This window comes from Amphiura filiformis, chromosome 1 (assembly GCF_039555335.1).
Source record: "Amphiura filiformis chromosome 1, Afil_fr2py, whole genome shotgun sequence".
Lineage (NCBI taxonomy): Eukaryota > Metazoa > Echinodermata > Ophiuroidea > Amphilepidida > Amphiuridae > Amphiura > Amphiura filiformis.
In genome coordinates this window covers 45092139-45109530 of record NC_092628.1, presented here as the reverse complement: position 1 = coordinate 45109530, position 17392 = coordinate 45092139, and the positions used below count along the sequence as shown (strand labels likewise).

General features: G+C 35.0%; 1 protein-coding gene across 2 annotated transcripts in view; it reads right to left on the bottom strand.

Annotated features, from left to right (window-relative positions):
- Positions 1-17392, bottom strand: part of LOC140166338 (uncharacterized) — a 155155-nt gene that overhangs the window by 109835 nt on the left and 27928 nt on the right. For both annotated transcript variants that reach the window (XM_072189781.1, XM_072189789.1), the window contains exon 2: positions 898-1126. In XM_072189781.1, the coding sequence (XP_072045882.1) occupies positions 898-1126 (229 nt within the window). The remainder of the gene's footprint in view (positions 1-897; positions 1127-17392) is intronic.

Below are 17392 nucleotides of genomic sequence, written 5' to 3'. Positions count from 1 at the left end.
AATGATCTCGCTATTTCACAAAGCGTGTTTTTGTACCGATGTGTTTTATAAAGTTTGAACTTTGTAATTTGCACCAGGACCATCACCAAACATTATAAATATTAGGAAATGATAAAATAATCGTGTAATAAGGGGTGTACTTTATCAAAACCCTGGTGATACCTTTCAGATAAAATCCAGCTATGTGGTATTTTCCGATACAATCATGTGATAAATGTTGCTGCGAAACCGCGCTGAATTTCTATTTAGGTGTTATTTTCTCAAAAGGGCAAATTCTATTTCGGGTAAAAATATCTATGTACGTGCACGATAACTTTCAATCACCCCCCCCCCCCCCCTCACCTGACGAAATCAAAAATACTACTCTCTAAATGTTAATTTACATTTAGAGAGTAGTGTTGATGATGTTAGGATAATGATCGAGGTCCAGTGTTTTTTAATCTTATCCCAATCTTCCAAGATAATATCGAATCTATGACAGTGTCGACCCGTGTATTTTCTTCATCAACGGTGAAATAGAAATGGAAGACCGGTCTGATTGGGTTTTTTTAAATGTCGGCATTTTGATAGCGCCTTTCCATTGATAGCGCCTTTCCAACATGCTCAAAGCGCTTTACCATAATTTATTCCGCTGACACTGCGATACATATCATAATCATTTCACTTCTAAACAACTGCACAACCGTAACGCAGCTCCTCTCAGTATTTGGATTGTATATTATCTCCTTATTACACCTGACTGGGTGAAGCAAATGAGATAAAGTGCCTTCCCCAAGTACACAACACATTAGCACCACCGGGGCTCGAACCCGCAATCATCCGATTGTGAGTCAGAGCCCGTACCGCTGCGCCACTACCGTGTAACTTTTACAACAAGTTCAAATGACCTTCACTCACCTTTGTCTGTTATACATATCTCTTCGGTGACCCATCTCTAATGCCATGTCAAACGACGCTCGTCGTATGACTTTTGTACGTGGCCGTGGGTGTGGTGGTGGTAGTAGAAGAGGCGGTGGAGAGAGCCTCTGAGGAGGCATCCCCAATCTAGTGATATGGGGTGTTGTTGTATGATTAGTGTTAATGATAATGTCTTCTGTATCCGCCGCGACATTATCCATCGATGCATCTGCAGGAAAATAGGAAAAAGGACAAATGAAGTTTAAAGAACAGTTCTCGACCCAGGGACTAAGAGCACATAATATAGCTTGTTGAGAGTGGCCTTCTTTGCCTCTTTCTATTTATTGCTATTTCTCTTTCTTAATTAAGGGCCAGCATGCTTTTTAGGCTAGGCTAGTCTGGTTTGTTGTGCTTTGTGACCATGACTTTTCCATGTACAGACCAGGTACTCCATAGTAATGTATTTCGAAGCTGAACTACAGCTGGTTCAGCTTTCAGTACCAGGTAGTCCGCTTATTACCCGAGTCTTATTACCTGAAATTCGTTAATATTAACCCTTTTTCCAATTATAATATCAAAGCTAAAAGGTGCTTAGGTTTTAGAATACCTATAGTGATGTGGGAGACTTTGAACTTGGTACTTGTGAAATTATTCAAATGAATAATAATTGTTACGCATTTCCTCCTGCGTTAATAGATTGAAGCACGTGACCTTGAATTCAACACAGAAATGTCACATGCCATGAGTTTTCTTGGAAAATATGTTCTTTCAGTGTGTTGTAGCTATACATACAGGTAAATAAAGTATCTTTCACATCTTTACGCAAAACTATTGTTTAAGCCTAAGTTGCCCTATTTGCTGCAATTTTACCAGCTTTTACCCTTATTTTCTTTCTAATTTGCTAAACCTGGTAGGTAAAATAAAGTAGTAGAGTTACTTTTGAAAATAATGGAGTAATTTTAATTTTCCAAGATAGGGCAGTAATTTACAATCTTTTCCTATCTCTCTGAGTAATATAAATACATTACGTAACTGTCAACTTTTGGCCAGCGTTTTCCTTGGTCATTCTGTGGTCATAGCCACCTATTTCCATGTAAAGAACACTTTTCCCCTCATGATGCTCTTTACACGAAGCACCGGTTGCGGTATAGGATAGAATAGATTGCTTTCTATTTCTATCCAGCAACCTCAAACATTTTTATAAAAACCTTATTGATGGACAGGTTAATTCTCTTCACACGGGTGTCGACTGCAGACGACATGTTTCAAAATTGTTTTAAAAATTCAAAAATTTCAGAAATATAAATATTCATGACCATTTTGGAATCAGCATGAAAAATACATTAAAATGAGTACAAACAAGCCTGGTATTGGTTCAGTAATTCTTAAGATAGCTCTTGATATTTTGAGAAAAAAATTCAAAACTTGAACTTTTTCCGTTGAAGCGCATGGTTAGCACGTAGAGCATTAACAAATAGTTTGATGGTATGTCATCTTATCATTATTGATACAAACAAGTAAACCGAACTCTTCTACAGATTTGTATCTTTAAAAAGACATGTTTTAGTGGTGTCAGTTTGTCGTTTTTACTCATAATCTTATGCATCTTTTTGAAAGCAAAGTCATGCATTTTCCATTTCGGAGAAACCTTGATTTGGTGCTGATTATCACTACAAATATCTGAGACCAGCAAGGGTATTTCAAGATTAAGGTTACTTCGAGATATTGAACTTCTTTTTTTATAATTATATTGATTCATAGTGCAGCACTGGTGTCTTTTTTCAGATATTGACACATGGTACAGCAATTGCACAAATGGAAAGAAATTGATATTTTGATGCTAAAAACAAAAGATATTTTTCTATATAATTAAAAACACAAACTTTTCTTTCATCTTGGGATTAAAACACGTTTTCTTTCATAATTGACACATAAACTGTTTCTTAAATGAAATGATTCTTGCATATATATCAGCCAAATCGTTATTTAAAATATGCTCGTAAACAATACCAAGCGTCATTTTGTAATAAATGCTTTCTTTTTTATTTTTAGAAATCCCCATTGTTTGACAAAATCCGCTATTTCGTTGATTATTGCTTTATCATATTTCCGAATGAATTTTTTGATTTGATATACGTACAATCACTAGGATCCTTAACATGTTCATCCATCAGGGCACAGTTCTATAACCTCAATACATTTGCACATTCATTGGATGACCTTTGCAAAATTGGGTACAAAAACTCGTACTCTGCAACTTGAGGTCCAATTATGCACTGTGATTGTTTATTTGAGGTTATTGAACTATACCATTGGGATGAAGTCATTGTGGTCCATAGTGAATGGCCGTTTGTTGTCATTATCAGGAAACAAGAAATTAATAATGATCAATGTCACATTTTGAAAGCTCTCTGATGAGCAAATTTCCGCTCTGAGCATTGTTCAATGTCACTCAATATTATGACTATAATTTATAGTCTTTGAAGATTACACAAAATATTATGACTATAATTTATAGTCTATGAAGATTACACAAGAGGAGTATTCTTTACTATGGTCCACCAGTACCTGATAACAATCAAGAACGTTTTTGGGTAGACTGTAGACTAAGTATTGTTGGTCCCAACAGCCCTAAAATCGATTTTCATTATCTTTATCAATATATTATTAAAAAATAACACTTTGATGTTTTGCAAAAGTTCATTCTACAAATCATATACTTTGAAAACTTGCTTGATTTATTGTTGTTAATGAGTTATATACGTTTTACAAACGTGTTGTTGTTTCAGCCCTATTTGCAACATAACTAAAGAACCACAGGACCTACAAAAGTAAATATGTGGTATTTGAATTCTTCTACACACTCGCTATGAAATGCCCACTGCAAATTCTGCCAAAACTCACTACCATTCGCAAGATGCTATAACTATCAAATCGCAACAGTTTAAAATAGTTGGTAACTTTAACGCAAGCGAAAAGGTTCATAACGCAATGCGGAAACGCGTTTTGAAAATTTCATAATGCGTTGTGAAAATTCCGCAAGTCATTGTGGTATCATCCAATCAGAACACTCCATTCTAAAACATTCAAATTCACAACCCTCCACAACGCGTTATGAGCTGCCCATATCACAACGTGCTGTAGTGTCACCCAATAACAACACTGCATTTCTACTAATTCAAACTCACAAACTTTCCACAACGCGTTTATAATTGAAGACCGAATTAAAATGAATAGTTTGCGTAGCTGCGTATGACGTCCAGTCAACCAGATCAAAAATGCTGTACTGCGCAGGTCAGCAACCAATCACGTCGCGCGTTTGGCCTGACGTCAGACGCGAACTAGTCTTTTTAATTCGGTCTTCAATTATAGCTGCAGCAGAACCGATTCCGCCATGTTTGCATATTTTCATTATTATTATTACTCTGGAATCTCATTTTTTGTAAGCGTTATCATTTAAAATGGATATCTCGTTATCCAAAAATATGTTTGAAAGCTTGTGTTTTCTTTGACTCGGATGTTTGCAAGACAGAAATCAAGTTGAATGTTTTATGATGAAATACGTAGCACATTCCAGCTAAATCAGATACAATACATTCATTATCCATCTGAAAATCTGTAATTTTACACATTACATTAATTTGCCATTTAAAATATGTAATTTTGCGTAAGTAATGAAAAATTTCCTCTAAAATAACAAGCATTATGCATTCATTCTGTTTTCTAAATGGAATTGCTTTAACGGCTCTGTGTGAACAAACATGACAAATGACTTGAGTAATTTTCGGAATAAGTGACAATAACCTGATTTTAAGTGGCATTTTATAATAATCTATTGTATACGTGTGTAAATTAACCAAATAAAAGACTGACACAAAAGAATACTTTCTATAAAGGCATCTTTTTTGAATTATTAAGTAAAAAATTGCATTTTCCTGATTTTCTTGAAAAGCATAATTAAATGCATTTTGGCGCTTCGAGCAGGTCTCATGAGAAGTGTTATCACACGTACGTATCTTACCCTTCCCAGAATCCTTTGCAACATGATGTATCACCTCATTACATCAAATGGCACTCCTATTACTTTGTACAGGTTCCTTCTGTTTTCATGTTGAAAATTAAACATAGGTCGATAGTCAAAAGATAAATATATTTTGCAAGATCTGGATGTGCTCTGTTCATTGAGGTAATTATCGACCCATGTTGCGCTAGATAGCAAATCAGTACAGAAAATTTAAATGGAAGAAATGCATTATGGGAAGTGTAAAGTAGCTTCTCTGTGTACAGTTTATTCTATCAGAGAACCAATATGGATAGAACATGGAGATGAGCTCTGGATGTAGATTTTTTGTTTCAGGGTTTTTTTAATTTAGGATTGGGCCCAGATGGATGATGAGTGATAATCAGGACCCTGACAGTGAGTTAAGAAGTATGTTACTGCGTGGAAGCGGCCATTGACCCTGTCATCGCGTATATAACTACCGGTCGCGTACAGCGCACTTGAATGCGCCCTATACGCGTTATTGATCGATTAGGACGCTTGTGCTGGCGACGTGTTCGTTAGATTGTCTGGGTTCGTTAGCACCCCGGCGACCCGTTAGCACCCGTTAGCGGGATTTTATTTTCGCGGGATTCGCGGGATTTTATTTTCAGGCTCTGTAACGTGCAAATTTGGCTGGTCCATTTTTTACAGTGGGGGACCTGTGATAATGTGTATTTTATTATATTTCCTCTGCCGCTTCCTGAATCCTGAACATCACTTATACCCTGACCATATGCCATGAAAATTACCAGGGCCATACCCTGACGCAATCCCCGCTATCCATCCCTTTAAAAATACTCTGTGACGTACGTTTTAAGGTGACAATGAGAGGGTTCGCAATAAGACCATTTCCTCCTGTGGCTGTGACCTATATAATATTTCACAGTGTTCAAGATATATCAAATATTGGACCTGGACAAAATATAGAAAAATATTGCAATTTTATTGAAAAACTTTTAATCTTTATCAATCAAAATTGACAATTTGCTATCGGAAGATTTCTAGTATAGTTGTCCCATAATTCCATATTTTAAGCCGAAATATGTTTCTTATATTATGGTATGTGGTAACCTCAATTCCCATTGTGTTCCCTACAGTTTGTATAATGTTCCTTCTGAACTGTAGGTTGTGATACAATACCAACTACTTGAACGGTTAGGCTAATTTGAAACTTGAAATCAGATTGTTTGGTCAATAAGCCTCCGTGTAAGGCAGAAAACATCATATGAAAAAAATTGGATCACCAACCTGTTTCCAAGAGCTACTATTGCATCTAAGTATTAGATCAAAGTGACCTAATTCGAAAGTCTGACGTAGTTTTCATTTATCAAAAAACTGCACAGATTAAAGGCATATTATAACATTTGCTGAGGAGAACGCCCTCAAAATAAAAAATTAAATTCCGGTTTTTACATGGTTGTAATGTACTTAAAGCCATGTAAGTAAACAAAGATAAACAAAGAATGCGGGACACACATACACACACACACACCTCAGAGGGTCGTACCGTATTACAACCGCTGGAGTAACATGCATTGGCGCTAGTAGTAAATTCCAAAAACCTTTGCTTTACATCACTTGTTCGGCTCAAAATTAAACGGGGACATTATCTGACAGTAAAAGCTAACATTTTATGGAAAATAAATACTGATCTATTTGTACAGAAATGTTATAAATATGGCTTTAACTGGACTGGGCATCGTCACCTTAATTACCAGGTAATTCCGACAACAAGACCTGACCAGATATACCATCAACTTCTATAATACAAGACACTGTTTTCATACCAAATATGCCTTGAGGTAATTCAATTGAACTTTGAAGTAATATAAAGGCATATTATATAAGCAGCAGAGTCTATGACTTATACTATATATATTCGGATTGATAATTTGAATCTCATTTCAACCTGTGAAACTTGGCAGTTTCAAAATTCCATTTATGTATACTGAATAATATTTTTGCTTCGTAATGATCATAATTGTTTTCAAAAATAATACACTTTTGTTTTCCAGATAATTCTGGTAGACATGGGGTGGTTGTTTTTTTAATATTCGAGAGGGTTTAACTCTGATTTTCACCTTTAAAAGACAACACATTTCAAGAGCCTCCCAAAGAGCTACTTTGGAACCATTGACCCAGTACAAGTACATTTTTGTACTCGGGTTAATTTACTTCTCATGTATTATTCCAAATAAGGTCACGGCAATATGAAAATTAATTTGTGGATTTCTTTAATTGAAGTCGTCTATTGGGCTATTCCAGAAATTAAAGGCACACCCCCTAAAGAAGACATGGGATTCCCAAAAATTTTCACCATTTTTTGCTCTGGGAATTCCCAAAAAAAATGGCCATTATTCTCACAACCCTAAAGAAGACATGGGAATTCCCAAGAAAAAGACGCCTTTTTAGGCTTGGGAATTCCCAAAAATTTAGGCAAAAATTTGCATGTCTTCTTTAGGGACACTGGGAATTCCCATTTTTTTTAAGCATTTTTTTTTCAAAATGGGAATTCCCATTATTTCGGATATAATTTTAGTATGGGAATTCCCAAAACATTATGGTACAAATTTTCATGTCTTCTTTAGTCCCCTTTTGCCTTTTTTAGGAGTGCAAATTTTCCTCCAAAAGGTGTTGTCATTATTCTGGAAACCCTAAAGAAGACATGGGAATTCCCAAGAAAAGACACCTTTTAGGAGTGGAAAGTCCACCAAATCGGCCATTGTTTTATTATTTTCAAAACCCTAAAGAAGACATGGGAATTCCAAAGAAAAATGTCCCTTTTTAGGAGTGGGAATTACCCCCCCGGTTATTATTCATAAAGAAGACATAAGACAGCGTTCAAGCTTTGACTTACGTTTGGCGGACAAAGTGTGAAAAAAGTATTTAGGGGTGAAAACAGTCAAAATTCTTGATTACTTAAATGTTTTTAGGGGTAAAATGTCACATATTGTCAGATTTTGGCACTTAAAACCCCTTATTTTTCACTGATTTTGAGAAAAATTCATTCTTTGGTCCAATTTTAGCCGAAAATGGCAGTTTTGGGGTGACAAAAATTTGGACTTGCTAACTTCCTCTGAGTGTATAAACATTCAAATCTGAAATGGGGGGACCATGTTAAATCAGTCACTTCAAGAACCTCGCGTCTTTTGGGATTTATTAGGCGACTGGTCCGCTGCAATGATCCAGATATTTTGGTCAAATTATATACCTCCCTCTGCCGTCCAATTCTTGAATATGGTATCCCAGCCTGGCTTCCACATCAAAGTGGACACTTAAAATCCTTGGAAAAAATACAGGGACGTCTGGCACGTGCCTGTATTCCAGCACCCAGGGGAGAGCTTGAGTATGGTGTACGCCTTGAAAAACTAGGTCTGATGTCTGTGTGCAATAGATACAATTATCTTGCTATTTCTGTTATTGCCAAGTGTTTTTACTGCAAGCATGATATTGATCCTTTGGAGTATATTTCCATCAATACTCGTCATAGTAATTCTCTTAAGTTCTCCCATTCTTATGCTAGAACCGATAGTTTTAAATACACTATCTTCAATCGTTTTCCAGTTTATTTTGATCAACTTCCTCCATCTCTCAAAGACCAATTCTTGTTTAGTATATTTAATTTCCTGGACAATCTCAAAAAACATTTCAAAACAATTAGCTGGAATTCAAAATAGTTTTTAGTTGGGCTTAGGCTTATTTTTTATCTAAAGGTTGTGCTTACATTGTATTATCATGCCTCATCTTATGTTGGAGAATGTAGGTAGATTCATCCTTTGCCCTGTTCCCCTGTGCTGATTGTATGTGTTCTTGTGGGAATCAATTAGGTTTAGCCACTTTGAAAGTGACTTTGTCACTATCTGGCTATCCCTGCCAGGGGTTCTCTTGTCCTTTGTTTAAATTGTTCCTGGTTAAGGCATGCCATCTCTCTATTTTCTCCAACATGGGTCAATTCAATTTCAATTTCTTGCTTTATGACCTTCCATGGCTTACATTTTTATATCTTTGCATGTGTAATTTATATATTTATGTGTAATTTTGATATTGTGCAATATTTTATATGTATATGTGTCTTTTTGCTGGCAAATAAAATGATATGATATGATATGATATGATATGATATGAAAACTATCAAATAGTGCCTAATTTTCCTATGCTAATTGTGTAACAAGGGTACAATTGTGATATTAAAAGCATTGAATGGGATCCATATATTTCTTTATCTTCATAGCAGGGGTACAAAGTTGAGGGTTCGGGTGACAATTGATTTGGAAAAAAGTATAATATTCTCCTCATTTTCGATTTGAAAATGCCATATCTCCACAATGGTATGAGCTATAGGGATGTTTTAAGTGTCTTTTTGCTTAGTATTTCAATAGCTAAATGGTGATATAACAAATAAGTAAGCTAGATTTACAGAAAAAGAAAATAACTTGCAATATGCTACCCCCACCCCTAAGAATTTTGAGGGCGTGAAAAAGTCATGGATTTTGTTAAAAGATAAGTCCTTCAAAACTGGGAGGTGTAAGGCTAAACAAAGAACATGTTGCTCTAACCAATACCTTTCTCTAGAGCAACATGTTTTTGTTTAGCCCTAAGTATCTCCATTTTAAAGGACTTTTCGCTCAAATTTGAGGATTTTGGGCAGAAATATGCCTGTACAGTGCTATGGGGAAAATTTTTAAGTTGATAATTATGCATTTTTTATGTCAGATTCAGTTTCTACGCAAAATTTCGCCCGATAAAAAGTTCCTTTAAAGTAGGATATCTTTCACTTTAAGTTTTCTCCATTCTGTCCACCAAACGTAAGTCAAAGCTTGAATGCTGTCATAAGAATTCATAAGAAAAAGACCCCTTGTTTCTTTTTAGGAGTGGACATTCAGAATAGGGGATTCTCTAGAATAAAGAAACTATTCTTGCAAATATCATATAGGGTGGATAAGTTAAATTTTGGTTCAAAAAGTACACAATTTTGTTCTTCTCTTATTTACCCCCATCAAAACTTCTTGTGTTAAAACCAATGTGCTAAGAACATTATAGGCTTTCAAAAAAAATCAAACTTCAATAATGAGTTATGTTGCCTTGCTGAGATACAGCACATATCCTGGAAATCAGGATCTGTGGATACAGTGTGTTCAAAAACCATACGTAATTTTAATATATTTTATGACTTTCTCAATCAAAACTATCTAACCATCTTCATACAAATGTGCATGAAATGGTATGTAAGATTTGGAATCCCAACCAAATTTAACATTGTGTGAGCACATGATCAACTGGACAAATATCCACATTGACATCAAAATTGCTGATGGAGACATGGTTAGCCTATGTAAAATTATCTCATACTAGTATGGGCAGTATACATGTAGGTTTATAATGCAGCAAAAATTGAAATGTGTAGCATATGTCATCCCAGGACAAATCTATCATATCATGTATTATGTAAGCCTAATCTAAAAACGGCCTAATATCTCATGACTAGTTATATTAAATTGCTGGTGAAATCTTACAACTAAACCTCATTATGTAGTTGAGAATGAGGTTTTAATAGCTAGTCAGCAAGTTCTTTAATAACCAGTATCTCAGTACCAATGAACGCCTTTTGAGTTGTAACTGTCCTTTTTTAATAATATCGCCAAAATATTAACCCTAACAACGGCCCTAATCCTAAACATAATCCTAACCCTAACACTGATGCCTAAACAATAGACCTAATCCTAAAACCATACTAAATATAAACATTAAAAAAAGTATAGCATGTAGCACATGTAATTTTCAAGTGGGGGTAAAATAGTCCAAAAACAGGGTACTTGAAAGAAATCTTTAAACAACGTGGGACCATATTTCAAAACATTTTGCTGGTTCTTATAGTAAAAATTACCCTTAGAAATGGAGTAAAAATAACCCCTATGATATGTGGTAAATATTACACCTATAGAATCTTATAAAATGTTGTAGGGGTTTGAAGTTTCCCCATCCCCACTCTGGCCTCTGCCCTCCTGCCATGCAATGAATAAGTTTGATCATGTTGATAGTTGCGGAAGAGCAACCTAATTGGTATCATTTAGAGGCCTGCCACCAATGTCCACCATGACCACAGACAAATGTAAGCATTTGCTACTTTCATGTTAAAAGCAATGCAATTAAATAATATTTTAATATTATTTAAAAGAGGGAGCATGTTCATCTCTTATACTTCAACTTGCCTGATCCTGAGCCTGGGTCCCCTCGCCCCCGCCCTCGCCCTCTTTTCAGTCATTCTTCTCCATTCCGGCATGCCTAAATAACGACTGGACCTTTTGACCACCTATAGACATTCCTGAATAGTGCAACACATAGCCTTTCTGTCTTGTTGGTGGTCGTCCTAATTGTCTCAAGACATTGAAGTCATTCTGGTATAGACTTGGAATGGAATGGGAGTTGTTCTACAATGTGGGGGCAATTTAACAATATACCCAAACCATACCAATTGCCCAAAATTAAATCACAACAACAAAATGGGATGTTTTATTTCAGGCTGATATTTTTTATAATATAAGTGAAAAAAAAATCTTCACCGTCTCATCTTGACACATGTGCTGGGAAGTCAGTAGAAAGAAAGTTCCAGTGAATTGGCATTCATATTTCCCTTGCTAATTCTATAATCGTCCATATGACAAACAACATATCATTATCATATAGAGCCTCTGGAGCTTCGGAATCCACATTGTTCCTCTCTGAGGTTGTTGCCATTTATTATGGTTTACTGGTTCAGAACCATCTTGCAGAATACTCTCCATCTCTCTGGGATGGACAGGGTGATTGCTCATAGTTGGCTGAGTCTAGTTTCCACTGGGCCTCAAGGAAGAACAGATGATTAATTGTGTTTTCAACTGATTGAGTGTCCCAGGTTAAAGAAGAAATAAAGGAAACAAACAAAATCCCTCTTCTTGAATCCTGGGTGACAAGACCCTTGTTCCTTTCAAATGCCAGGGCTTTATTTCCCCCTTACTTTTTTGTAACCTACATGTAGTGACCTTTATTTCATGCATATCGATCAATATTGGAAAACTTATGCCTCCGCATCAGGCTGCATGTCAATTTAGGCGAGTCATATTTTCACATATTAATATTCTGAAGTTGAAAGATCTATAATGGTACATGGTGTCCCCCCCTCCCCCCAAAAAAAAACCAGAACCCTCATTGCGCCCTCTTTTTCTCCTATTTCTGAAAAGGTGATCAAATATATTTTGGTAGGTAAAGAAACCTTTAATCGTTAGCTTAAATAAACCAAAATAATTATAATTATGAAGATAATGTTCCCGTTTTTCACTCGGTACACGGATGAGGTTTGGCTTTGGAATGGTCTGCAAGATCACCAGACCTCACGCCGCTTGATTTCTTCCATTGGGGCAACATCCAAAGCGATGTCTATGAGCGAGGATCAGCTAGCCTCCAACTCAAATATCTTCGCAACCGTATTACTGCTGCATTCACAAGTATTGCTATGCCACGCGATTGATGCAATGAGGACCAGGGCTGAAACAGGTATTTGTCAAGAAGGCAACCAGGTAGAGGGCAGAGCAGCACAGTAAATTCACTTCAGAAGAACCAAAGACAACCCAAACAGCCTTTTTCAGGGCTACCTTTTATCCCAAAAAGAGAAATGACTTATGTTGTAAATAAAAAGAAAGCAAGAAACAACAAAGTAAGAAAGTAAGAAACATAATAAACAAAGGCATAAATAACCAAAAAAATAAGTAATTACCCCACATCCATTTTGCCCACAATTATGACACGTAACAAATTCCATAGCCCATAAGCCCATCGGTAAAGCCCGTTCCCTAAATAAAGTTGTTATTTTATAAAGTTATCATTGAGTAATGTTTGATATTCATGCATTATATTTGTGTTCATTTTTAATCTTTGAAGTAGCCAAACCTCCTAGATCCTCCGTGGACAGAGGGGAAAAGGTGTACATTTCTTAAAAACAGCATATCTTCAAAAGTTGTGAGCCGATTGAGGGGAAATATTTTTTTTTTCAATTTATTAAAGCTAACGATTAAAGGTTTCTTTTCTTGCCTCAAATCTACATTTCCTTAAAATGACTGAGATGTAGGTAGTCAAAGAATATGAGAAAAAGTGTGCATATACATGTATATGGACAAGGTTAACATTTTGTCATTAAATTGCCATTTGTTCAAAATCCGTAGAATTTATGTTAATATTATATTATTGACCATTTGGTATTTCTACAAAGCCTTATACCGGGTAATTGTTTTCAAAGTGATTTAAAGAAGGCATTTTCGCTCTAATAGTGTCCAATTAGTTACCCATGAATTGCCCTTATTTACAATATGATGAGAACAAAATATTTTAGAATTTTCAGGCAGTTATATTTTTTCAATTATTTTCTTTAATTTGAAGAACTGAGATAGGCCACTGCTGTCATCAAACAGGACTTGTGTCATCAACCATATTTCTCTATTTTAGGTGTGGTATGGCTCTAAGGGCTAAGACAAATATTGGAAACTTGAAAAACTAATTTTCCATGATCTGTGGGGCACTCTTGACATTTTGTGGAAAATTGTTTAAGCTTTAGCATCCATAGCACTAGCGTTGGGCTGGGACAGGCATCTGCTATCTACTGAAGATAGCAACATTCACATACTTAATTCTGATTGGTTTGTGTGCTTATGTGCACAGTGCACACAGTGATTTTCTTCACTTGTTCCATTGTACTTTTGTATTGTTTACCTGACACTGCTATGGGTTCTGGAATTGGTCATATTTGGCCATCAAACTTTTTATTTTGTTGTTCAGTTTAGCATGTCTGCATGCTTGCATGCTTAGTACACATTATGTTAGTATACCTTGCACTTTTTCTTTCCAATTCTGAAAACCTGAATGGCTACACATGGAATGCCCAATCTATTAACATGATTAAAAGTTGCCAATGTTTGTGATTTTATTATGAGTCAAAAGTCATGTACTGGAGGCATAGCTATTAAAGCAGACATAAGGGGTGTTTCGTGATCCACAGCCTCATCCCCACACTTTTCTCAAAAAAGTTGAGATTTTTATACCACTGGAAACCTCTGGCTACATAATGTTTATGTACATGTACAGAAAATTTCTTGCAGATTAATTCTTTTCAATAGCAAAAACATTCAGAGAGGAAATTTGTATTTTGTTCTGGTTTGAAACAGAACAAAATCAGGGATAAATTAGTGGCGTCGATTTGTGGATGAAGAGGAATGGGTTTTTGGCATTGAAGAAAATAAGGGGGGGGGGGGGTTGTTACAGGACTTTGGCATTTTTTCATAGGGCATTATGTAATTATTTATTGTTACATTATCCAGAGATGGAACCGAACCGAGACTGGGGGTCAGTCTAAAATTATATAGATATTCACTGGTAATAAATACTAGTCATAGTATATCGTGTGTATGCATTTTATTCCGTAATCATAAAAAGACGCGTAGCACAGTAGTCATGGTGGTATAGCATCTGACCCATAGGTTGTCGATTCCGAAACCGGGTGGATCCTTGGTAGAATTTTATATATTTCGTTTCTTTTTGTTAGGCAAGAGGAAATAATAATGGCATTATGTGGAATTTAACCTCATAATACTTATGTACATTATGTATATGATGCAAATGTTAAATACGGAAAAAAATATTGTGGATGGGGAGCATGACCTAGTGGTGTTTCCATTCAAATACTCAGCTCAGACAAATAAAGATTACACTCAAGCAAGAGAAATGAAGACCTATAGGTTCTATAAAAGATATCCCAAGACTTGTTATAAGGAAACTCCGTAAACTTTACAAGAATAAAGAAAAATGGATAAATTAAATTAAAATCCCAGCAAACACAAAAACATTTTAAAAACGTTTTAATAAGTTATATTTTGGCTTTTGGTTTAGGTAAAAACGTTTTAATAACATTAAAATGCCGTGTTATATAAAGGTCATAATAACGTTTAAAAACGTTTTGTATGAAAACCATGAAAACACACTACAACAATATTTTGAAATGTTTTCAAAAAATGTTATTGTAAACTATTTTTGCAAACATTTTTGCCAAATATTGTGTCAATACTTAAATAACATTATGTTGAAATATTTGAACCCAGCAAACACAGAAATGTTCTTAAAATGTTTTTGTCAAAACCTTTTAATAACATTTAAATGTCGGGTTATATAAAGGTCATGAAAACGTTTTTAAAACGTTATTGAACATATTTTGGGCTATTACATTTTTCGCAAAATATTTTTTCAACCCCAAAATAACATTGTTTAGAAAGTTTTGTATCAAGTTTTCAAGAATGTTTTTGGAATGTTATTAAAGTCATAATGTACGATCTTATAATATGAATTTGGTTAATTTTTTTCAAACCTGATTTTTTTTGCATATTTGTAATGTTTACACATGTCACAACTTGCACCTAAATGGAATCAGCCAAATTTGTTGTGTTTGTAGGTAAACAGAGCAAAGTTCGACATAAAGTCATAATTCAAGAAATTATGACTTTATGTCCGCCCATAGAACTGCGTGTTAAACGGCCAAAATAACAAGCAGTGTTTCTTTCACGTTACCTCGTTATTTCAGCTCAAAATGGGCAGAAACCATTCCCGATCATTATTACTAGTATAATGACAAATTTAAAATTTGAAGGAAATCGTACATTAAGCCTTTAAAACGTTTTTATACCATTTATATAACCCGACATTTAAATGTTTTCTGTAAAACATCTTTGTTTGCTGAGCAGTAGATTAGCAAAAAATGTTTTTTAAGGTTATGAAAACGTTTTATACTCTTAATATACCCTTTATATAACCCAACATTTAAACGTTTTCTGACAACCTTTTATAACCTTTTGCGAATGATGTCGAAAACGTTTTGTGTTTGCTGGGATACTAGTAGTCGCCCGAGTTAGTATTTACAAAAGGGGTGGGGAAAGTTCTTGATTTTGATTTGAGTAGGGGTATGCAGCTGGGATTTAAATTTTTTTTTTTTTTTAAATAAACCAAATTTGATGAGGAGACGAACATTCTTTTCGCCAGCCCATTCGGGGCTGGTACCTGTTTCAGGTTTGGGGTCAGTTTACTCAAGAGATTATATTTTAGTGGTATTGGAATGATTTTTTTTTTTTACTTTTTGTGGTTAAATTTTTTAAAAATATTTTAATTCGATTTGTTAGGAAAAGTAAGTATGTTTTGCCGTTTCAACGAACGAAAACGAGTGAGTATTACCAAAGTTATGTTTGAACTAATTAATTATGACTTTAAAAGTTTAAAGGCCTAAATGTAACAATAATAGTTAATATATATAGCATCATATGGTCAGCAGAAGAAAATCTGACATCACCTATGATGTCATATCAGTGTCCTTGACCGGGGGTCCTTACTCCTTGACCACTGAACAGCGTGATATCATGTTGATAACAGATCTATAGAATCAAAATCTTCATCATATCCCCGGATCATATCACAGATTCTCAACAATCTGTGATCATATGGACCATATTGATGTGAAAGTAGTTATCTATCATATCCTGTGTCGTTTTATGGATAAAATGACTCAAAATGTTATTGATGAAATGGTTGCTATCATAAACATCAGTTTTGTCTTTTCAACGGGAAAAATCCGATGCAAAATAAAGTTTTTAGGGCCTAGCTATAATATGGGCATAATTTATGCATATAGTATTGAACAATGTACCCCATTTGACATGCACTTATAGATAAATAAATTGTCTTACTTTATTAATTTAATAACTTCTTTATTATAAATAAAATGACACATAACTATTTGATTCATAAAATTACATTCAACAAAATGATTGAAGAGAAAACACACAAGGCACTAGGCAGACTGTTATAGAATGGAGTAGGCCTATGTAAGATGCCATGTCCATAGCTTCGCAGGAGTTTCCGACTAGCAATCAACATGATCAGCACATTCAGAAAAACACAGTTTAAGAGTGAAGATTGTAGTGAGTAACCAGTCCTTTATAAATGTGCTGGCCACTATCTATTATAATATAGTAGGCTTAAACTATACATTGCGAATTAATTAAGTTATTTTAAAATAAAATGTACATGTAAGTTAACTCAAACCGGCAGTGTATATATCGAAAGCAGTGAAATCGGACATTCCTAAGCGAAGATATTGAGTTCGTAAGTTCTGGTATTACAAAATTGGAAATTGAGATATCGTGGGTAGAAAGCTGAAAAGACAAAAAAAAACCAACGACAACAACAACAACAACAACAACAAAACAAACAGACCAGAACAATTTGGAGTACATGTAATGAATTAAAAGAGTTGACATGAGATTAGGAATTAATGTTTTCTGCTGTTTCAGTGTGCATGTTCTCATCGTTGATGGTTTGGTGGACTGTCATGTAGATGTAAGCGTGATCCTAAAAATGCCTTTCACATTGACCAAAACTAATTACAAG